General features: G+C 32.5%; 1 protein-coding gene across 9 annotated transcripts in view; it reads right to left on the bottom strand.

Moving 5' to 3' along the window:
- LOC130901548 (PRKCA-binding protein) overlaps nucleotides 1–19,567 on the bottom strand; it is a 34,216-nt gene extending 14,649 nt beyond the window's left edge. Inside the window, exons 1-4 of one of the 9 annotated variants that reach the window (XM_057813010.1) lie at nucleotides 19,402–19,467; nucleotides 16,637–16,707; nucleotides 14,153–14,281; nucleotides 1,153–1,393 (exon numbers count right to left, since the gene is read on the bottom strand). In XM_057813010.1, coding sequence (XP_057668993.1) covers nucleotides 1,153–1,393; nucleotides 14,153–14,281; nucleotides 16,637–16,668 — 402 coding nt within the window. In that variant the 5' untranslated portion in view covers nucleotides 16,669–16,707; nucleotides 19,402–19,467. The other 8 variants (XM_057813005.1, XM_057813007.1, XM_057813008.1 and 5 more) reach the window with 8 other exon arrangements.
- Between the last annotated feature and the right edge of the window lie 6,182 nt (nucleotides 19,568–25,749).

The following is a 25,749-nucleotide window of genomic DNA, read 5'->3' as shown; positions in this document are numbered from 1 at the left end:
AAAGCCCTACTAAAGTCAGTAGATATAACATATATTCATCCAAATTATTTATTTATATATTCTGAAAAATATTCGCTATAAATCAAGAGGATACTTTCAACAGAACATTTTTTCATAAAGGTATAAAGCAGGGTCCAGACCATGCCGGGGTAGGCCGGGCGCGCTGACCCGGGCGGCCTAAGCCACATTGATATAGACGCCCCGGGAGGCTTTGCCGGGTTAGAACATGCCGGGCCGGGCCGTGCCGATCCCAACCCGCGTAAAGTAGGTACAGATCAAAGGAAGCTGAGCCGAGCCGAACAAAAATATAGAGTGGGGACGTGCCGAGCGGCCCCAAGCGGCTTCAGTTACAATTAAACTATTATGTTGAAACTATAATGTAGGTAGAAATAACCCGGTCGCAGGTAAAAACACAAACTAATATGTCTGGTGGTAATTTTAACTTGTCTAACTTTAGCCCAACTAATAATAAACATAGGTTTTATATGGTTTGAAAGTATGGGACAAAGTTTTCCCAATTCAAGGCAACTTTAGCCCAACCATTAAAAAAATTCAGTATAATATTGCATAATGATTTTGAGGTCTCAATATGGTTTTAATTTGATGATATAATGTTTGCTTACACATTAAGATACATTGATATAATCAATGTCAAAAGATATGGAGCCGATAAAACCATAACATAGCTTTAGATTTGGGCCAATCTTACCCCAGCTGACGGTAGCTTAAATGTTAACTAGTTCAAAATAGTTATTAGAATACCTTTTCCATTGGACATGAATTGCTCTTTCTCTTTGACTACTCCAATTGTGCTTAGATTAAATCAGTGCTAAGAATTTTTACTTATACTTAGGATATTTTAGAACATATTTGTCAATAATGTTCTGCAAATGGCAAAAAAATTATTCATTCTTAAATAATGGGAAATATTTTAACATCTAGCTAAAATAGTTGACCATTTTATAAAGACTATAAACAAAAGGTAATTTGGAAATTCCTAGAATTGCTCCAATATCTTCCAAATACTGATCCACTGACTGATAGTAGTTGCTAATATTTTAACTATATCATTCTGTTTTATTCACAGAATGTGTTTAATAGTTGTATATAAGAAACAATTAGAACCAATTTCTTATAAAAAGAGTAACATACCTTTGCGGACTGAATCATTTTGGCGACTTCCACTTTCGTTTTTCCTTTAACTGATTGACCATTAACTGAGACGAGCTCATCTCCTGATTGTAACGTTCCATCTCTAGCAGCTGCTGTATTGTCGAATATTTGAACTATATACAAACAAGGACACAACGGCGATCCACCTCCGATACTAATTCCAATCAAATTATTATCATCTTTTCTTATTGTCACACTGCCAGAAGTCACAGTTAGACCCCTTCAAAAACATAATCGTGAAAATGAGCTCAATTTAGTTCACAAATTAGCCCCAAGATTTGAGATACCATTTTCAAGGTATCTTATCTGAATAATATTAATTCCATATTTCGATCAGTTATTCTTCATTTCTAACCCAACTAGTATATTAATTTGACTCAAATGGTTTATACAAGACAGTCAAGTCAAATTTGAACGCATGACTATTTAATAGAATTCAAATGGATACTGTAAAAAAACCATTATTATTGAACAAACTGTTCACACCAACACTCGCAATTACACTGTCTGACGCGCGTTTCGATAACCAAGTTATCGTCTTCAGAAACAGAAACTTTTTACTAAATTTTCCTACCAATATAAACTTTCTTCCTCGAAAATTACTCCTTGACCACAAAATTATTGAGTGGACTGTTAAGAATTGGCCCTTTGTCACTATTTCAATGCTTCCAAAAGCATCCAACAATCTATTAATGGGCAATCCTTAGGAAAAAACAAATTTGGGAAAGGTTGGTATATATGAAATTAGCTGTGATGATTGTGACGGAAAGTATAATGGACAGACAGAGAGATTTCTTATTACCCGGTTTAAAGAGCACATAGCTCATTTGAAATATGGACAGACCGAAAAATCGAGTATTGTCGATCACCCTGCCAGTCTTAATCATAAAATATTTATAAATAAAGTAAAATCGTTAGAAAATGTATCCAATAATACGTTGTTGGATGCGTTTGAAATTGCTAAATGTAAGAGTGGCTAAGAAGGTTTATTTGTGGGATAATTTAGTATAAAACAGGTAAGTCTTCAGTCTCTGAAGTTAGAAAGTGTAAGTGTGCGGGTTAGTCTTGTCGTTTTTTATATGGGGGATTATTATACTGTATTTTATTTAGGGGAAATAATGCTCGGTATCATAGCTGACTACACAGTAGTAATTCTTTGAACGTATAGTTAACATCAATCAACGTTCTTTAATATCCAATAAAACGAAGTTTCATACAGTTATCAATAATCATAAAGAAAAGAATAAAAACCCACTTATCGAACTAATCGTACAAAAACAAAAGGTGTAGTTGTTGTGTCAACTGTGCCTTCAGTATGAATATCACCAAACGGTTCCAGAAATTCCAACTTAAGAACAAACTATTAGCTCCGCGATCTTAGCACCTCATGAGAGAAATTTCGTTTAACCAATTATACCATCTAAAAGGTTAGAAATTGGTTATAAAATATCAGTTGATCTCATTAATTGATCGGGCTAGAAAATTTTTTATTAAAGGTTAAGCTTTTTCAAGGTTATTGTGAAAAATTAGCACTTTATTCGCGAAAAACTCCACCTACGGTCGACCGAGAAACATTCGCTTATAATTTGTCAGTTTAAATGGATATTTGGTCAGTTTAATTTGATATTAAAAAAATTAAATTGGTAATTGTCTTAACCCTCATACTTTGGACTGTTTAATTGTATCAGAGCAGTGAGCACACCTTAGCGGTGGCTGATACATACGTTGATGATTCCGAAAACAATGAAGCAGATACTGCACATAGAATATACAATCCCTATAACACTTTAGACAACAAGTACATCAATAGTTATTTGTCCGACCGCATTAAATTCTTCAGTGAGATCAGGTGGCGTGGATTCGAGTAGCTCTTTATCGCTGATGTTTTCTTTTTCAACATCATTCATTTTTATTCATTAATTTAGATAAAACTTCGAATAAAACAAATAATTTCAGAAAATTAAAAATTCAAGGTTATGCAAAATTATCGAAGTGAAACTGTCAACTGTCAACATTAAAGTGGCTAGAGTCACATTTGAGGAATGTATTAAAGTTGTCTACTCCAGAGCGTCCCGGAAGTGTTTTGTAGTACGGATTTGTCACTGTCCACTACATGGAACACTCAAAACGCAACTTTCGGTATGTAAATAAATACAGAACGATTAACTTTCAGATGGCGTCGTCTAAAAAAATATACATATGAGACCACTATGAAAGGAAACTTGCATAATTCTCTTCCACGTATTCACTTTATTGGCTCCTAAAACAGTTTTATTATTACCCAAAATTAGTAGTTACAACTCAATTTTTCATCTGGGTAACTATCAACATGTTGCAAGCTTCGTTTATATGAGTTGTTACCTACATAATCGCTCTTTGAATAATGAACTATCAAACAAACTATAAAATTAAACAGAAAAAATTCGAAAACTATCAATTTCATATCATACAGACATAAGAATGATATTTATGTCAAAAGGAGTATCTATCCCCTTCGGTAATAGAGAAATACTTTTTTTGAATACTAAGATCATGTTGTAATGCATTTTTTCTAAAGGATGTAAGAGTATTTTCTACTTTTCATAACGACAAGGAATTATTTATTTATTTATTATTGAGATCTATGCTTTTTCCCAGTCGAACCGAACTCCTTCACAAAGTTTAATATACATTAAAATATTTCATGATAGTTGAGCTTTCAAATCTTGGGACTAGAGAAAAAAGCAGTTAATAAGCTATTCAAAGCGCTCGGACTACTAAAGCTCCTCACTAATTAAGCAATAGAAAATTTTCTTCTGAAAACCGTTTTAAAAAATTTTGAAAGCACTTTTCTTTCATCTGTATGCGTGAGGATGAAATGAATACAAATATCAACAGTTTTCAACAAAAAAAATTTCTATTCGAAAAAGATAATCGAATTAGTACAAAGAAAAATTTTTACTATATATACAGTTTAGATAATATCTAGCTGAAGTTTCGACTATTCTATTTGTTCTGCATAAGGTACTCATTACATAAAAAAAGGATCAGAAAAAAAGGTTACTAGCCACAGCATCTTCATGTGATAGCGCGAAAGCCGTATTTAGACAGCTGTTATCTAAAATTTTCGAATTGCTTGGATAAGAAATATTTTATGTTGAAACAAATAAATTAATGGAAAAACCGTTGATGATACTTCATTTGAGGATTGTCTGAAAAGTTTCCGTCCTCAACCTAAAGTTGTCAGCACTCAATAAAAATTGGGAAATAATTGCGTTTGCGTTGAGAAATTCTCACTAAAATTTGAGTGATTTCGGACGCTCAGGTTCTGTTTGATAATCGTATTAGTGAAATTGTGTATCAAGATTTCATTAAATAAACTTATTTTTCATTGTTAAATATGCAATAATAAATGTAGTACCTTTAGATCTAGCTATTCACAAATGAAAACAGTCGGAAATTGTAAAGGGATTCATAAGTCATATTTTGAGTATGTTAAGGTTTTCAGGAATTAATGAAATCATATTTGTTGACTTTGAATGATTAATTTTGTTGTTTCTTTTCGTACAGATAACATTATGGGAATCAATTTAGATAATTTCTATTCAAGACACTTATTTTCATTATTTGTTTTAAATCAATGCGAATTATTAATTAACATTTATTGATATTAACTAGTATGAAAAGCCAGCCGATAATGACTATATTTATTTGTCTATAATTACGATAGATGGCGATACTTCTCATACAGCTGAAGTGATGATAGCTAGTAAAGGTTTTCAGTCGATTCAGGATGATTATAATAGTAGATATATTAGAAAAGAGTTCTAGTGTGGATATTTACAGTAAACTACAGACGAAGAACGAAATAAACTCGGTACGAATTGAAGAAATGATTCACAACGATCGAAAGTTAGTTCTTAACTACGTGAAGCCACGTCAAAGCTAAAGCATAGTTATGGTAGTGTTCACCATATCGTTCATAAATGGGTTTTACGTGCTGAAGCTAAACAAAATCACGCCAATGATGAGCAGTCTCAAGCTCAGCGTTACGACTAGCATATCATGGATCACATCTTTATAGAGCTTCATCATGTTCTATCTTTAAGCAAAACCGGAACTAAAGATTTGGAACACACCAAAATACCAATTCCATTGTAAGCTTATTATGTGCTAATGATATTATAGCAACTATATGATGCTATCTTGATCGTTAGTATGACGAAACTGACTGCGAATGTTGAGTGAAAGTATTATTTTCTTCCAAGATTGTCTGGCTCCCAAAGTAGCACAGGAATCTGGAGTCACCCTCGATACTCCCCGTTTCTATCCAATACACGATTCTCTTCAGATAGGGATGTGGAAATATCAGCCAAAACCTAACTCAATTAACAGGTATCTGATTTCTACCATGATGGGTCGAACAGGTCGATTCTATATTCTGTTAACTGGTTAAATAAGAATGTATGCATATCAATTTTTTGTTTATTGTTAAAAAATATTTCTTTATTCGATTCGTAACCTTTTTCTTTGATAACCACTCGAACATTATTTTTTTAAATATCAACAATCCATATCAACTTCTGTACTTTCACTAACTCACTATCATTACACTCATATTTTGGAATTATATTTGAAGCATAAACAAAATTGTTTTTATACAGGATGTCCCACGACGGTCGACTGTAACTTTGTTATTTCAAATGGAACATTATATATTAATAGTTTTTTGAAATCTACGTGTAATTTTAGTATACTTTTGTCTGAAAACTGTTTTCGAAAAATGCTTACTTTTTGAGTTATTCATGTTTTTGTAAAAATTTTGGCCGCTGCAGACCCTTATAAATTATTTTTTTACGAGAATACACTTAAAGATATGAAAATGATTTCTATTCGGTTTATTTTAACAACGTTAGACGTATTTGAATCTATGTTGAAACGTTTTTTATTTTATACAGGGTGCGTATAAAAGTGTTCAAAGTTTAACTCCATAAATATCGAATTTTTTTTTTTATAGAACCACCCGGTTTTTCCTATTTTAATGTATTCTGAGGTGAAAAATAAGGCAAATTCATCTATACGTACCTATACCCAAACTTTACCGTTATCCAGATATCAAATGTTTTTTGTAAATTTTTAGAGATGCAGGTGTAGTATAAATTTTATTTATTCGTTATTAAATTGAGGACCACCCATTTTCGAAAGTATCAACAATTGACTAATGACAGTTAAATAAGTGTCATTTATTACATAGCCTACTAAAAGTATACATAAAAACTTAAAACTTGTTCAAAAATACAATAATAATTTAAAACCTCAATTATCTCGGAAACGACAAAAAGTTGGAATAGGATTAGTAAACACAGCAGACCTTAACAAAATAAAAAAAATAATTTTTTATTTCTAAGTGCTCGAATCAACGGGTCAAATTAAAATTTAGACCACACCTGCATCTCTAAAAATTTTCACCAAACATTTAATATCTGAATAACGGTAAGGTTTAGGTATGAGAAAATATACATGAAGTTGCCTTATTTTTTACCCCTGAAAGCATTAAAATGGAAAAAACCGGGTTCTATTTAAAAAAATAAAGAAATTTGATATTTATGAAGTTAAACTTTGAAAACTTTTTATACACACCATGAATAAAATCTAAAATTTTTCAACATAGATTCGAATACGTCTGACCTTGCTAAGAGCAGCCGAATAAAAATCATTTTCATATCTTTAAGGTTATCCTCATAAAAAAAAATAATTTATAAGCGTCTGCAATGGTCAAATTTAAAAAAAAATCGATAACTCAATAAGTATGCATTTTTGGAAAAAAACTTCTAGACAAAAGTATACTAAAATTTTACGTAGATTCCAAAAATGTATTAATATACAGGGTGTTCCATTCAAAATATCGAAGTTACAGGCGACCATTTTTGAAAATATTTTAGTTAAAAATACCGTTTTTTGCCATATACAGATAGTTTTAACTCGTCGTGGGACATCCTGTATATAAAAAATATTAATGTTTTCATTTTCTAGCTAGATTTTTCCAAGCATTTCTACGCTCAAGATATCGACTATCAAATTGAAATCTAACTACGTTCACTTTTTCCTCCTTGACTTTTTCATTCTTTCATCGGATTGCTGTGGTATAAAGAATAATATGATGGGTTGTTGTAGAAAGTAGGAAAAAACAAAATCAAACAGATTAATTAGAATAATTATATATTGCTAATTCTGAATATCCCATCTACATATAAACTATATAATATTTTGTACTAAGCATCTAAAGCCATTCAAAATTATGATTTTGTGAACTGTGATGTGCGTTTAGTAAGTCCTACAAAATATTTCATATATTCAATTACATTTCAATTTTTTAACGTAAAAAAAAACTAGTTTTTTCCAGTTTTACAAATCTGTTTTAATGAATTCGGTGTATGAAGATGATAGCTCGGTGTACGAGGTTTGGTTATTAAATAACGAGACTAATGTTGCTACAGAAAAACTACGCAGGTGCCAAAGGTTAACGAATGTCAGCTGTTTAGCTTGAAGCACGGTACTGAAACTGGCTGGTGCGAGAAGGGATGTCCAGCCAAACACAGAACAGCATTGACATTTGACATAATGCAGTGGATGCGTAGTTGATCTGGGTTGGATGCCTAGCAACAGCAAATTGTTAATCTCATTATACGAGTAGCATGTGTTCAATCGAGAAGAAGCGATTTCGTTTTATTCACGTACAGAGTTATTTTCAAACCTGAAAGTGTTTTGTACTTATTTTAGGTTTGCGTTTTTTCCTCATGGCCAGTCAAGGACTGTCTGACTAACCCAGGTCAGTTCTATGGGCAACATAATTTGAAAATATGTCCAAAAAAATTTCAACCCTTTGTGTTTAAAATGAGATGACAAACGTTTGTAGTTTTCTATAAAGGTTTTTTTTATGTTTGTTAATGTTCAAAAATACATAAACTCTAGAGACTACGCAATTATTTGAGACACCACCACAAGCACCACTCCAACAAAACGTTCAAACACCAAAAAAAATGAACGTAGGAATAATAGTTGTACTTACAAGATGTTAGTGAGAAGGGTCTATATAACGCTCTTTAATAATTTTGGCAACATACTTGTGAGTATTCCAATAGGCCTTATTAGAGTATATGGACGGAGAAGAAAGCTATTCAAAGACACAGGTAAATTTAATGTAAACCTTTAAATTTCCACAAATGTTACTGCTGTGAAACTGATCTTGTGTCTCAGCCCTTAACTTCTCAAGATGTCGATTGTCTGACTAACCCAGGTCAGTTCTATGGGCAACATAATTTGAAAATATGTCCAAAAAAATTTCAACCCTTTGTGTTTAAAATGAGATGACAAACGTTTGTAGTTTTCTATAAAGGTTTTTTTTATGTTTGTTAATGTTCAAAAATACATAAACTCTAGAGACTACGCAATTATTTGAGACACCACCACAAGCACCACTCCAACAAAACGTTCAAACACCAAAAAAAATGAACGTAGGAATAATAGTTGTACTTACAAGATGTTAGTGAGAAGGGTCTATATAACGCTCTTTAATAATTTTGGCAACATACTTGTGAGTATTCCAATAGGCCTTATTAGAGTATATGGACGGAGAAGAAAGCTATTCAAAGACACAGGTAAATTTAATGTAAACCTTTAAATTTCCACAAATGTTACTGCTGTGAAACTGATCTTGTGTCTCAGCCCTTAACTTCTCAAGATGTCGATTGTCTGACTAACCCAGGTCAGTTCTATGGGCAACATAATTTGAAAATATGTCCAAAAAAATTTCAACCCTTTGTGTTTAAAATGAGATGACAAACGTTTGTAGTTTTCTATAAAGGTTTTTTTTATGTTTGTTAATGTTCAAAAATACATAAACTCTAGAGACTACGCAATTATTTGAGACACCACCACAAGCACCACTCCAACAAAACGTTCAAACACCAAAAAAAATGAACGTAGGAATAATAGTTGTACTTACAAGATGTTAGTGAGAAGGGTCTATATAACGCTCTTTAATAATTTTGGCAACATACTTGTGAGTATTCCAATAGGCCTTATTAGAGTATATGGACGGAGAAGAAAGCTATTCAAAGACACAGGTAAATTTAATGTAAACCTTTAAATTTCCACAAATGTTACTGCTGTGAAACTGATCTTGTGTCTCAGCCCTTAACTTCTCAAGATGTCGATGAAGTATGAGACCTTCCAGAAGGACTATCAAAAAGAGTTGGAAAAATTGGTGCCTAAAATCTTCACATTCGGAACAAGATTTAAGTCTGTTGAAGCCGAAAAACATGCGCGCGTCTAGAAGGAACTGACAGAAAAAAAATATCTAAATAAAATTGTTTGTATCACCATTCTCGTTATTTAATAGCTACACCTCGTATTTGTGAGTGTAATTAATCGATCAAATCGAATACTAGACGTGTAATTATATTCAGGAAAACCGTTTTTACAAAATTTAACGTGAATAAAAAAATTTCATGATATTGAAATTGTAAAATTTTTGATCGAAATGTACTTGAAAAGGATAATTTTTGGTTAACTTATCTTAGGTTAGGTTTGGGTTGATCAAAATATACTCGAAAAGGATCATTTTTGGTTAGATTAGTTTAGGTTAGGTTAGGTTAGGCTTGAGTTGATCGAAATATACTTCAAAGGATAATTTTTGCTAAACTTGGCTTAGGTTAGATTAGGTTAAGTTTGGGTTGATCGAAATATACTTCAAAGGATAATTTTTCGGTCAAACGAAACTCATAATATTGAATTTTTAACCAAATTGATCTAAGAAAAACCCATTTGTGATCAAATTAATTTTGGAAAGCAAATTATTGACATTTTTAAACATGGAAAAGCTAATTTGTGATCAAACTGAACGAATTTTTCATCAAACTATACTGGCAAAAATCAATTTTTGACCAAATTATCGGTTGAAAAAAGCCCATTTTAAAAATATTAAATTTTTAAAACCAAATCACAAACCAAAATAACAACAAATTTTCTATCAAAATATATTTGAAAAACTTAATTTTTGTGGAAATTAAATTCATGAATTAGAATTTTTGACACAATCGAATTCTTAACAACAATTAACTAAAAACATATTTCTTATCAAATTATATTTGAAAAACTCAAGTTTTGATGAAATTACATTTATAACTTTAAATTTATGACAGAATTGAACTTATAAAAATCAATTTTCAACAAATTAATTTTGGATCAGTTTGCATCAAGACGGAATAGCAAATTTGTAACGAAATTGCACTAATCGAAGCGAATTTTTATCGCTAATTTGAGCCCAGAATTATTGAAAAAATATATTGAAATCAATATAAACATTTTATAAAAAGTATTATACCCTTAGTCCGATTTTTTCAATAATAGCATCGCGTAATTATTATTTATTCAATTTTCTATACCTTTTAAATCATGATCTCGAATTCTTACCATTACAAAATTTTCTCCGTTTTTTCTTGGTACTTTATTATCAACTATTCATAATGATCTATTTCGTACTACAGGTGTGAGTGCACCGTGCTGAAAGCAGTAGACGCTAAAATATTCTAATAAAAACTGAAAAAAACAATTTGACAACTGACTTTGTTGTTTGAATGAAAAACGTCGAAGAACGATTACGAAAGCTTTGAACTAAATGAACCTTCTTAGTCTGTTACAGTGATTATCTCGTTCCGTTTCTAAAATTTCTATAAACTCACTTCGAAATCAGATGCTTGGTATGCTTGAAAGGTTTCACATAATCTATATTTGTACTTCACAATAATTAATGATAAAATTAGAATAAAATATGACGAAAAATTTAATAGGTCGATGGTCACGCCACGGAACGTGCCTAAATCGTTTTTATTTTCACACTCTTATTTTCGATTTTGGTTACTTTTCGAACGCCACGTTCCATTTTAGGTGGAAATTTCGAATTTGAAATAGAAATTATAAAAGCCTCTAGTTTCGATTACTTTCATTAGTACGTTTATTTTCCCATATTTTTCACATTTTAATTGATTAGCCAATTTACACAGATTTAACAAAAAATCCTTATTTTTCCTTGAAAAGTCGAAAAGTACAAAAACCGCATGCTTCAAAAACGTGTTAGCTGATGGCATCCACCCACTTAAGAAAGGATGCCATCATAGGCAATTCCACTATTATTTGGTGGAGTTTCCGAACGACACTCAACGTGATTGCTTTTTCAACATTTAGATCATGAAATTTTTCAAATTTATACAACAGTTCAAGATGAGCTTCTACTTTTCACGGGTTATCTCGGGACTCAAATTTCATCCTTTTTCCAGAAGGGATACAACAAATACACGAAAAATGATTTTAAAAATGCTGAAAATATTTTCAGCATTTATAGATAATATTTTCAGCTTTATAGATCTACAAAAAGCATTCGATCGAGTACAACTAAAAGACGTAGTACATCTACTATACGATAAACAAATGACTTGAAACCATTGAAAATATATACATGGACAACAAAATCCAAGCCAAAGTGAACGGAGTGCTAAAGGAGCAAGTATCAGTACACAAAGGGAGACTCCTTGAGCTGCTCCTTCCTTTTCAATATCATTGTGGACGAAGTAATCAAGAAAGTAAGAAAGCTAAGGGGCTACCAGATGAGGGACCGAAATATTACAATATTATGTTAAGATGATGATGCTGTTCTAGTCGCAAAAAATGAGGATGATCTTCAAAGGCTTTTACATGTGTTCAACTGCACATATAAATCTTTCATTATGATAATATCTGCGTCCATAACAAAATGTATGACCACATCCGAAACTTCGATAAGATGTAAGCTAGATAATTTACCAAGTAATGAAATCAAATATCTACGAATCGAGATTTCAGGATTTGGAGACGTAGAGAACGAAGTAAGCAAACAACTAAAGTCTTAAGAATAGCAGCATGCTTCAACGAAACCATATGGCGAAATAAATATATCGGAATAGGTGCCAAATCGAGAATATACAAGGCCATAATGACCTACACCGAAGACATACGGCCAGAAATGGCGAAAACCAAAAGAATGATCGAAACAGCAGAGATGAAAATACTACGCATGATAGCCGGAAAAACCCTACTGGACAGCGAAAGAAGTGAGAACATCAGAACATTGTGCAAAATAGATGACGTTAACGAATGGGGTCTATCAAGAGAGAAAGAATGGAATGAGTACATATGTCGTATGGATAACAACAGACTGGTCAAGATAGCGCGCGATAAATCCCCATTGGGCCGAAGGAGTACGGGCCGACCCAGAAAAAGGTGGAGCGACAACCATGAAGCAGGATGTGAGGCAAGGATGTCGAAGATAAAACAGACGACTACGCCTAATACTCAGAAGAAGAAGATAAATAGATAAGTAGGAGAATTAATTGAATCTCATTTAGATAAATGAAAATACAGTCGAGAAATGTGCTGGTAAGATGGTGGTCGGAAAATTGCTGTGAAGCAAGCTCAAAATGACGTGGATGTCCTCATAATTAAAATAGCAATAGAACAATTCAATGCAACAAACACAACAATTCTAGTTGGTGAAGATGTTCATTTTCTGAAACCTGGAGGAGCTCAACAGCGAACAGAAATATATTCTTCAAAAAGTTTATCTGCTTATCTCAAATGCCAAAACTATATTCTAATTTTACGACACTTCGTCAGCAATGTACAGAAGGGGCAAAACGTCAGTATTTAAATTATTCGACAAAAAATAAAGATTTCACTGACTGCGCTAAAGTATTTACAGAAATTGATTCCACGCCTCAAACAATAATTACAGAAAGAATTCGCTTTCTTCTTGCGGTTTATGGAACTTAAAAAAATTACTTGCATTGATAAATACCGATACTTGACTTTTTTAATCACCTTATAATAATTATAATATTCATTACGAACTACTATTTTTTCTATATTTATGAAGATTGTACTATGTCTAAACTTTTACAGGGACAACCTGTACTATCTAAAAATTTCTTAATCGATTTTGTAACAAAAAGCTACTATTTGTTTAACTCGATAAAATTCATGGTTTAGGAGATATGTAGATTTTTAGATCGTTATACACGTTCATCATAAAGAGACATTCTGAAAAAAAATATCATAAATTGTTATTATTTACTGAAAATATTTACAGAAGGTATTAAAACACAATCAAACACTTCTAATTGAACTGCATACAAAATTTGGTTGGTTAGTCTCCAAATTATCAAATAGAAACAAAAAAACTATTATAAAAGTTCGAAGTGGGCTCCATGCACTTCTATACACATCCGGGGTAAACTGGATTTAATTCAGTGTTACGTTGTGGCCATGGAAATTGACCTCTCCGACACAATCCCCCTATTAAGAAATATGGTATTATAGCATGACATGACATGGAAACGAGTTTATTTAATTTATGTAGAAAAAACTTGTTTCTTGTAAGCTGTATTCAACCCAAAACTATAGTCGTGTATAATTCTACACGGAAAGCGTTCAGTGTAGAACCTTCTGACTTTTACGAGTAACTAGAAGCCAAACCATACATCAAATTCATGTCGGCAAAAATTCTACCATATTGAAACTACAAGATAATTATTGATGACAGGTTTTGTAAAGATTGACAGCGAACAGACATTAAAAAATTAAGTCGCTCACAATTTTTAAGCCAAAATCACGTAGTATCTTACTAGATGAAAAATAAGTTATTCCTTATGCTAGTATATGTTCTGTAATGTTCTAATTTCGTAGCCTTAAAGGCTAACTCAGAAACGAGGGGTCGTATTGGAAAATTCTTTATGTCGCAGCAATATTTTTACCTCATATACTCACTCTCGAACTTTTTGCATCAAGTCCCGGAAAATTCTGTATATTAATATTGAAATATAATTCACAATTATTTTCTTCGAATGAATATAAAATCAGTTGTCAAATTTCCTTTTTCAGGATTACCTACAGCAAAAATCGTACTTACATAGAGTTTTCCCTATGGTATTTCTCGACAGGATACAAGTCAAACTGAATTACTTCTAAATCTGGAGTTAAAGAATCATCCACTGAAGTTTTCTTTGATGTTGGTGGTATTTCATTTTGATTATCCAATCTAATGGGTTCCAACACACAAAGGTTCAATAAGATAAAGTTTAAAGCAAATTTTCTTTTTACTATAATGCAACAAATATCACGATGAGCTAATTGGAGTATATCGGAAACTACTGAGTTAAGTTATCTACTATCTATTATTCCATAACTAGATTCAAATGTGTTTTTTCAAATCTGTCCTTGAAAACTGATGAAACGTAAGTCAAAAATAACCAACTTTACAAGAAACTTCAACTTCAAACTTCTCTACAACAGCGTGCCCACTAAAAAGAACTTTAAGGCGATACCAAAAGGTAAAGGGAGACCAAGACTAAGATGGAGAGACGGGGTCCCTGAAGATGCAACAATCTGGATGGTCCTTGCAAGAGACCCGAAAGATTGTCTTCGTGGTTAGAGAAAATCGAGCCCCCTATAAGGATGTAGTATTGGTGATGATCATGAGGAGAGGAAGCTCCGAAGCACTCGAAACTCTCTTTTCAGAAGTCGCAAACAATGTAGATAGTGATATCTATCTAGATAAGTAATATAATCGTAAATTATTGCTTGTACTCATCTGCTACCCTACCATTAGATTAGTGTCATAAGATCTTCATATGTATTACTAATTATTTCTCCATTATTATTTAAATGGAAGGAATGGATTGCGATAAAGGAACGAATCAACACATTTAAAATATCCAAAACTGGTTTGGTAGAACAACACTTCAATACTCTCTTCTCGCAATTGAAGCCACATAGTTATTAATATAAAAAAGGGCTCTTTTGGAAAATTGAGCAAGACCAGTAAAAATCTGAAGATGTCAGAATCAATGTAAAACAGAAAATATATTTACGCATGTGTTGACACATCCACAGAAACTGAAGGTAAACTAAATTCTAATGACTTGACTTGCCTGTTTTATATTACTTCACGAGAGAAGGTTTATTGGTGAAAAAATTTAGTATAAAACAGGTAAGTTAAGTCATTAGATTTTAGTTTACCTTTAATCTCTGAAGACGATAACTTGGTTATCGAAACGCGCGTCAGACAGTGTAACTGTGAGTGTTGGTGTAGTGGTGAGTCGTTGTGAATTTTTTTGATGGAAAAAATTGGGTATAGGGAGAGAGTATAGAGTTGTAGATTGAATGGAGTCTGCATCATCCTTTTAAACCGTAAAACATCAGCTTTTGCTGCGACAACCAGAGATATCTTCAAAAAACTTCACCAAGTGGTACTCGACGGCCTTCGGATTAAGATTCAAGAGATGAAGAGGCTATCGGTATATAAAAAGAACTCATTTCCCATATACTAACTGAAGAATTAATATATTGGCACCTTGGGTGCCGCGTTTGCTCACTCTGGTCAAGAAGAGCATCGGATGAACATTTTTTAGGCCTTATTCACAACTATTGCTGAAATATAAATTCACCACTACAGTTCTGAAACGAAAAAACAGTCAAGGCATTGGGCTGCTCGAAAAAAGCGAAGATGGTTTCAGCTGCCGAAGAATTGATGACGACCTTTTTTGCAATATTCTAGAGATTGTGCTCAAAGAGGTGAAACGACCTTTTTCCGTATCCTTACATCGAAGTTTCACTCACCAAAGAGAGGTTTTCATCATAGTAAACGCCTATTTTTAGAAGAAATACAGAAACTATTATTTCAAAGAGTTGAAAAGGTTAGAGAGCTTCAATGAATATGTTAAATTATTGCGGGTCACACAACAAATCCTAGTCTGTCCATCCATTCTTCAAAATAAACATTAAGGTATTCTAGCACATATAACGCGTAGTGCGTTTTCGTGGGTGTTGGATCATTGTCCATTTGTCCAAGTAAATGTTAGAGCAAATTCCAAATAACTTTGGCCCACCTCGCGACCCTTAAAAAAGTACGACTCCTAGAGACCTACCACAAGGATACCTGCCCACACACACACACACTCACACACACACACACATACAGACCAGGCAGGTTTGATTCTTCTTCAATGAAAATTGCAGATTGTTTCGGCTGCTCAACTAGCACCAGCGCCACTGTTTCCATATTTTCATTAGTTGTTAAATATACTGGTCGTCCAGAAAGTGACGCGTCCGCAACAGAGCCCGTTTATAAAAATTTCTGATACGTCTTCCACACTATTGAACGATTTGGTAGCGGCGAGGTCAAAAGTGAACTATATCGGTTATTCATTCTGAAAACACGTCTATTCCACGAGCACGTGTTATCGTGACATAGACACAACTGTCTGAGGTACGAACATGGTTTATTTCAACCTTTTTTGATGACTTATGCATGCCGAACTAGGTTCGAACAAATCATATATATGAATGATATTAAAGAATTAGTGAAGATTGACGGATATTAAACTGAACTTACAATTTCAATAAATCTTCTTCAGCACATTCCATGTTGATTAGAATTTTCTAATTAATCAGTTTCTTTTTTATCTAAAAAACAGTTTATTTTTCTCTTATTACAATAATAATTTCATAACAAACTTACCATAATCAAAAAATATAAAAAACAACTAAATTGAAAGCCGATATATTCGTAAATCTATTTTGAACTATAAAAACTTTCTTACTGTACTAAGCACTAGTTTCACTTGGCAATGTTTTGCTGACATGGTACTATCTCATCAATAGTTTCTGGTTCTGATTCAACAGATCCAAAATGTTTCCACGGACAAACTTTTAGATCAGTATTGTCATGAGAGTTAATGAAGTAATCAACATTTCCAAAAATATTTATACCTAGTTTCTAGAGGTGAAATAATTGAAAATAAAAAACATTTAGATGCGAATCAATGAATATCGTAATTTAAAACCAATTTTTCTGAAAGCATGAAGCTTCTAAACCATGTAAATAACTGTCGGTTTCATTTCTTATAATCCATCACTCAGTATATCTTAAAGAAAACTATGACAGCTTTGAATCTGTAAATTATAACAGCTGACTGAAGATTTTGAAATGATGGACATGTTATCAGTGCTTATGGGGTAGCAGAGCAAATACTAAACACCATATACGAGGATCATGACCTGTAAGATCAGAAATTTGTACTACAAAACATAACGTGAAATATGAACTGATTGTTTGAGTGGAAATTTGTATTGTTATAAAATTTTATGAAACTTTTGGATACTAGAATCAAGTTCTCACGATTTTCAGGAAATAATAAAGAGAAGACTGCAAAAGTTTGAGGATATACTAAAAAATGTTAAGCCAATAAGCGTTCATTTAATGATTTTTTTCCTCAATTGAAGATCAAACGCACATATTATGGAGAATATCGTTCTATAGGTCACTTGAATCCAAAAGAAAACTTCTCCATGTCATATGAAATACCTAAATTTCATGCTTTAAAGTCGATGTTAAACATTGTTAACTACCAGAAATCGAAGAAATGGGTGTAGGTGATAAGTGGTTTCAGCGGACAACTGTCTCATACTTCACTTCCCCGATAGCTTATCTTTCTTAAAGGTGATTTTCAGTGGCCAGCGTGATCATCATTTTTTGCCACAAGTGATGTTAAGAAAACTGATGTCTACAAAATTGTTGAAAAACAAATCTGCAGAAGTTTGGGGATATGCTAAAAAATGTTGAACCATTGGCTGCAGGATGTTATTGAAATCACATATACGTATTGAGAACATTTTCATCGGGATTTTATAAGCTTTGGCCAACGTTATCGTAGCTAATACTATAAAAACCTGGAGTTTATTGAAAGAAAATTCTTATGAGCATCAAATAGAAAGTAAAAACATGAAATTTAAAATTATTGTCTTTTTGTGTTGATTATTTTCTATAGTAAAACTCCCGAGAATTAATAAGCGTTCATTTAATGGTTTTATCTTCAATTAAAGATTAAACGCACAAATTTTGAAGAATATCATTCTATGGGTCACTTGAATCCAAAAGCAAACCTCTCCATGTCATATGAAATACCTAAATTTTATGTTTCAAAGTCGAGAAATTTGTGTTGGAATTTGAACTGACTGTTAGAGTGGAAAAGGTATTTGCACATAATGTTAGGGTTGATGAAACAATTTGTTAAAAAATTGTATGAAACTTTTGGATATTAGAAGCAAGGTTTTGAGGATTTTTAGGAAATAATAAAGAAAAGGCTGCAAAAGTTTGAGGATATGCTAAAAAATGTTAAGCCATGAGCTGCAGGATGTTATTGAAACGTTTTTATCAGGATTTTATAAGCTTTGGACAATACTATAAAAATTTATAAAATATATAAAATTTACGACTTTTTGTGTTGATTATTTTCTATAGTAAAACTCCCGAGAATGAATAAAAGTTTAATGGTTTAATCTTTAATTAAAGATCAAACGCACATATTTTGGAGAATATCGTTCTATCGGTCACACAAATTGTTGGTAGAGGAATATAATTCGATGAAAAGCGATGTATTATTCACACGACAACGGCTAGATTTCATACTAAATTGTATATATACAAAAATAAAGTTGTTAATAAGCGCCAGGATGATATTTACATAAAAGCGAAAAATAAATTTGAAAAAAAAAACTACATTACATGCGATCCTCATGGAAGTATGTTTGGTAGATAGAATAATATGGAGAATGATTCATTTTCGCACGTGAAACAAAACACTTATTTTCAATAGTTTAGGCACTGCAGAAAAAAAAAATAAGTTAAAACACTGTGTTCATAAGCGCTAGGTTTACAATATAATAGACTAAATAAACTGAAGGTTCGTTGTACCTGACTTATTAAAATAAATTTGAATACCACTAAGTTTTCAATGTATTAGTTAGTATATAGCAAATTAAATGAGTGTTATATTCTTAGCAATATAATAATATCAAATTTATCAACATAAAATCGAGGCTGGTAGTCGTAAAATACTCGTTTGTTTTTAAAAATTCATCAAACACAAGGAACTCACAGTATATCATATAAATCAAACTTCAAACTTTCATTCACATAGGAAATAAAATGTTGTGATTATACAGGAACGGATATGGATATTTTTTCCTGATAATAACTTGTTATCAGCACAACGCTGCTTAACATTCCCTTCAGGTTATTTGACGCATTATTTTAATTGAATTTATACATATATAACTAGTCAATATAATCCACGTATACGGAAAATATCTACTTACATTTTGTCCTCTTCGAAAAAATAATCTAATTCCAGATCAAACATATTTTAGCCAAAATACTTTTACGTAAAAATGATCAATAATACATATAAATAGGTAGAAAATAAACAAACTAACGAATGTCTGATAAATACTCGTTTATCATATGTGGTTAATGACAGAAAACGTCATGCGTCGAGACGTAGACGTCTTTATTGATTTTCAGTTTCACATATAGAGCGACATCTTTGGAGTGTTATTTATAGTGAACCACCTAGTGGAAGATTTGAGAAATGTCATCCTGGTGAATAACGAATATTAATAGAGCATATGCAAATGAATAATTAGTTACAAGGATGGTTCCTGGTCCCACAAAGAAGGCACAAACATTTTGGAAAGAAAATATATTTATTTTCTCTCTCCTTCTCCTTTTACCTCCATACACGTCAAGAATCGTCAAGCTCCTCAAAATAGCCATATCACTTCTTCATTTTTGAAAAATCGTTGACCACCAAGCCATTTTTTCAAGTCTAAGAACAGAAAATAATTCGAGAGGGCTAAATTTGGCTAATGGGAATGAGGTAGCGATTTAATTCATGAATTTTGGCCATTGCAATAACGGATTTGTGAGCTGGTGCATTGTCTTGATGAAACAACACTTTCTTCATAGCCAAATGCGCCAGTTTTTGCTTGATTTCTTTGCTCAAACGTTGCAATAAATTCGCATAAACTTACCTAGTTTTTTTTATCAAGATTATCAATGAAAAGTATCCCATACGCATTCCAAAAACCGATGCCATGACCTTACCTGCATTTGGAATGGTCTTTTCCTTCTTTGGAGCCGATTCTCCTCTCCTTTTGGTTGTTGTTTTCGGATCTATTTTTGTGAAACTCTGCGTAAAACCCATTCCAAGTCCCATTCTACTCAAGTCCTCCCATATTCCTTTTAATCTGGGCCTTCCCCTTTTCTTCTAGGCCTGTATAAACTGTAGCATTTTTAAAGCTACTATAACGTCGCGGTCTTTCAGTCGACGATCATCCAGTAGAGGTGTAAAGTAGATGAGTAGATTTTCTTCAACGTTTCTAGAGTCCTCACCTCATTTGGTCGATCAATGCGATCTTGGTCTTCGCAGGTCGTACGGCCTCGTTTAAACTCTGCTACACAATATTTTACTGTTGATAACGAAGGAGTAAAGTCTCATCCAGAATAAAATTACGATGACCAATTCTTTCCTTGTTTACAAATTCACTTTAAGCGTTCATTATTGATGGCTGTCAAACAAATACAAACAACGTCGCTTCTTCATACTTGAAACATATGCTATATAGAATGTTTACTTTCAGATACATTGGTGATTTTTAAGCAGATACCGTCATCTACAGGTCAGACCAGGTACTTTCATATTCACTTAAGTTTTGATGTTGTGTAAACATGTTTTAAAATTTGAATGGTTCATTTGAACTAATATAATCCGAAATAGATCAATTACAACATGAATATCAAAAGAAAATCTGATTTAAACAATGTTAATTAAGGATAAAATGTACGTGGTTGATAAACAGGTTTCAATGTTCATTTAGTAGATCATCCAGTAATTGATATAATAATTATAAATACAAATGGAATGAAATATTGGAAACTGTATTTTAAATTAGCTGTAATGTCTGTTGACACTAGATGGCAGCCCTATTATTAAAAAAATAACTGATAATTTTTCATATTATACCAACTGGTTAAGTTAGGTTATTAATTAATAAGTTCCAAAACTTGATTTACGAGAAACGTGCAATAAGAAAATTGTGGTTTTGTAGTAAAAATCCCCGTTTCTAAATTGAAATATACCGACAGTGGTGTAGACGACAGACAAAAGATTTAATTTCTCAATGTGATGCAAGCAAAATCATTTAGTATTTCTTCACAAAATTACCAACGTTCAAGGTGATAATACATAATATAGATTTTTGGTTACGTTGAAAAGTTAAATAATAATAAACATGGCAAGGGCCTGAGTTATTATACTGGAGTAGTGCATGGTAACGTACATCAAATATATAATTCACACTACGACATGTTGTTTATGACGTTCCGTGAATATTTGTGAACGATAATAAACTAATAATATACCCACTAGCTGACCCGGCAGCAAAATCATTTAGTATTTCTTCACAAAATTACCACTTCAATAAAAATAACTAATTTACTATAATTGTATAGGAATGTACTTATAATCGAAAGCGTTGTATAAACAATGGAAGTATGCTTTATTTAGTTTCACAAAGTGTTCTTTATTAAAGTAACAAATATATTTCAAATTAAAATTCTTGATAGCTATTTAGACATCAAAAATAATTATCCATATTTTTACTATTAATTTTAAGAGAATATGCCACATATAGTTGTCCGATAACCGCTTTGAAATGAGCCTAATATTCAACATCAGGTTCATACTGGAATGCTAGAAATAATAAATATTGATGAAGTGCTCGAAGAAGTTGTTGGCATTGTTGTCAATTCCTCTAAGTCTGTTTACTATGAATCAGCGCGCTTCTCTCGTTCTCGTTCTAATTGTCTCTGTTGATTTTGTTCATTTCGTGCTTCTTGCAATTGTGATTCACGTAACTCGCCTGATCTTCGTGCTCTTATATCTTGCATGACTCTAAATTTGATGGTTCGACGACTTAATTTGATCCCTTTAAGTCTTGCTGGCATTGCTGACTGTACATATAACCAATAAATAAATCAAGTTGAAATACTTAAACAGTGACTTAATATTCTATTCGTTTGCTTATTATTTGACTTACCTTTGACAATAGTAAAACACTTATATTTATTGAACACGTATACTTTTCTGTTTTGATTTAAAATTATTTTAAAAAAATGTTAAGTACAATATGTACAGGTACGGTAAGGTCGTTGTTAGCGGGAGCTCCCAATACGTGTTTATTAATAAATTGTGAATAAATAATAATTGCACTGAAACTTAATGATATATTTACGATGAGAGTAAAACTAACACGAGAGTTGCACAGAAAAATCAAAATGATACATATAACAGTCACTGATACGATCGATACAAAAAGGAAATTAAAATTATAAATAAGAATTTATCGTACTATAATTATTATATATATATTGCGGATAAAATAAAAAAAGTAAAAATCGCGATGGAAAAATAAAAAATGACAAAATAAAAATAAAAATCTTGCCAAAAAAATTGAAGTTTATAATTTACAAATAAAAAATGGGGGTGGGATACCCTTAACAATTAGGTGAATGGAAAATGGATGTTGCGCGATTCTCAGACCTACCCCGATACGCACCAATCTCAAATTTCTTGTTAAATTGAAAAAAACTTCGACTGAGTGCTATTAATTGTTGCAAGAGGCATATGGGGACAATTCTCTATCTCGTGCGCGTGTTTTTGAGTGGTGTAAACGCTTTAGTGAGGACCGAGAGAGCACTGAAGATGACCGGTGCCCAGGTCGCACTGTGACTGTTTCAACTCCGAAAAAAGTGACCAAATTAACCAAATTGTGCGTGCAGATCGTCGAATGAGCATCCGGATGATTGGCGAGACTGTAAACGCCAATAAAGGAACGGTTAGAAAAATTTTATACCAAAAATCTGACCTCTGATCTGACCTGATCAGGCTCTCACCAAAGAAGACTTCCAGCACTGCTTCGATCAATGGAAAAAATGTATGAAAAGGTGTGGGGCGAGGGGAGTGGAGTATTTGGAGAGGAGCATTCGAATGTAGAATAATTTTTATAATAAGCCCTTTTTCGTAATTAGTCTCATTATTTAATAGCCAGACCTCATATAGTCAGTTCGCAAGGTGAGAATTATTTTGTTCTATTTATCTAAATTTCCTATTCACACAGACTTAAAACAACTCCTGCATCTGTTTAAGATACAAAAATTTTTGGGGTTATTACTCTTTCATAATCCAATGTTTTATTGTGTAAAAAAATAACTCTACCTAAAATTCGACATCTAACATCAACGTGAGCAAACGGGAATCTGTGCTAAATGGTCAGAAGATACGCTTGGTCAAAAGGGCATAGACGTTGCTTTAAGCTTCTCCCTTCATTGCTCCCGTCAAAAAGTTTTGGTTGACATTCGAAATATCTAAAAAATAGTGGGACTCTTGTCTTCCGTGGAGCAGAACTTTCGTTATATAGTTTGCTTTGAAGAATTTTGTTCTCACAGATGAAGAAAATAACACACAAAATAGAAACAGGAAATGGATAAACTGCATAGTGAACACCCCGTTTACACCACCACTACACTAACAGTCACAATTAGGCGTGTTTTGATAACCAAGTTATCGTTTTCAGAGACTGAAGGTAAAAAGTAGTGCTGTGAACAGTGTGTTCGGTATGAATATCACCACCGGTTCCAAAAATTCCAACGTAGATAAACTGCATAGTTAAATAGAAAAAGGAAAAAGCCTGGAAGGTTTAGATATATTTATATCTTCAACTTTGTCTAGATAACTTCTTACGGCGATTTAGTAAAAAACCAATTCAAGTATTTTTTGAACAAGATCATTTTTTGGATATTTAAACGTCATCGGAAAATATTAATATTAAATTCGTACCTCATTTTTATTGAAGTGGAAAAATATTTTTTGGACATAATTTATATGGCAGAACAACGTTTGCCGAGTCAGCTAGTGTAACATTATCATTTGTGTCAATTATATATTGCAAGGAAAGAATGTAGGCTATTATTATTTTTATTATTATTTAGTAATTAGTCGAGAATTTTATGCAATACGTTGATTGATTTTTATTGTAATCCAAGCAGTTTTTTCTTTGACGTTCCAGAACAGTATATTTTTAGTAGATTATAGATAGAAATAGAAATAAGTTTTGTATTGAAATGTTATACAGGGTCTTTCAAAACGTTAGTATGCTAGTTATATAAATGCATTAAGCGAAAAAACTCGATTAAAATGTCTATAACGCATTTTTTCTGCTCAACGCAGTGATATAATTCGCATGTGAACGTTTGGAAAGAACCAGTATAAATCATTTATGCAGTTTTTTCCCACATGGCGCTCTAGTCTTTCTTCAGTATCTAATAATAAGTCAATTAAAAATTTCAAATGAATGAAATAAAGAAGTAATAAACTGTTGATACGGAAACAGTGGTGACCGGAAATACCAAAATAATCAGCTATTAAAATGACATTTTTAGATAATGCGATATACATAAATGAAGTAAAGTTGGAAGAAAGTTTTAATAAGAAAAGGACTTTAAAATGAATATTCACAATGTTTATTTTGTTTACACCTTTATTTCTGTTTTTGAAATTTTCAGGCAATAAATTCTGTATGGTAACATCAGCTTCTTGTCTTATTTCTAGAGGTAGCTCAGCACAAAACAATCGTCATATTGCTCTCCTCAATAACAATATTGTAGTCTTCCCTTTTGGACAATCATCTTGAATAGAAGTACAGAGCCATCTTGGAATTCGCTTTGTAGATAATTTCAAGAATCCCTGTTTATTATAGTGATATATAGTATTCATATCACAATAAAACTCCTAATGCTTCATTCGTAAGCACGCTTCTCCAATTTTAGAAAGATCACGTCCTTCTCCTACCTACTCCAGAATTAATTCACGGCTCAATACTTTACAACGTAAAAAAATGCACAGTAATTTGCCTTCTTTTCTCGCATTTCGCAATAATTTGGAGGAACATTCACTGGAAAGTGTCTTCTACTTTATAAACGACTGTTATTCTACTACTAATAATTAATTATAGCAGAGGTTAGGATAAGTCGAGCAACAAATTTGCATTAAGAGACAAAAATGCAGCTTCAAAATGAATTTATTAAAATCAAATACAAAAATTCGGAACAGTGTTCAAATTGAAGCCCATCTTAATCAACTATTCCCTCTGCGAAGAGTTTCAAATTCTTCTTCAATTGCAGTCTGGAGGCCGGGATTAGTGCGTGGTCCTTGAGTAGGCCCCACAAGAAGAAATCAAAGGGTGCAGGTTACATGACGGTGCGGGTAAGTTAACTAATCTGAGTCTGACTATCCATTCTCCAAAATGAACATTGAGATACTCCCGCACACATAACGCGTAGTGCGGCGAAGCTCCATCCTTCATAAAATGATAGATATTTGCGAGACTTTGATCGTTGTTCAATTGCCAACGTAAATCTTCCGAGGATTTCCAGATAACTTTGACATGTCACGTGACCTTCAAAATAAAACGGATCCACGACACCTCCCGCATAGATATATGCCGACTTATCGAGAGCGTTGCGTGATTTATGCCGATTTCTGTATAAAAATTTTCATGTGTAGATTTTAAAAAGTAATTTCGTTATTCATTTTAGTTTTCTGGTGT

The sequence above is a fragment of the Diorhabda carinulata genome, chromosome X, assembly GCF_026250575.1.
Source record: "Diorhabda carinulata isolate Delta chromosome X, icDioCari1.1, whole genome shotgun sequence".
Taxonomy (NCBI): Eukaryota; Metazoa; Arthropoda; class Insecta; order Coleoptera; family Chrysomelidae; genus Diorhabda; species Diorhabda carinulata.
The sequence above is the reverse complement of the archived record's forward strand: the minus strand, read 5'-3'. Positions and strand labels throughout refer to the sequence as shown.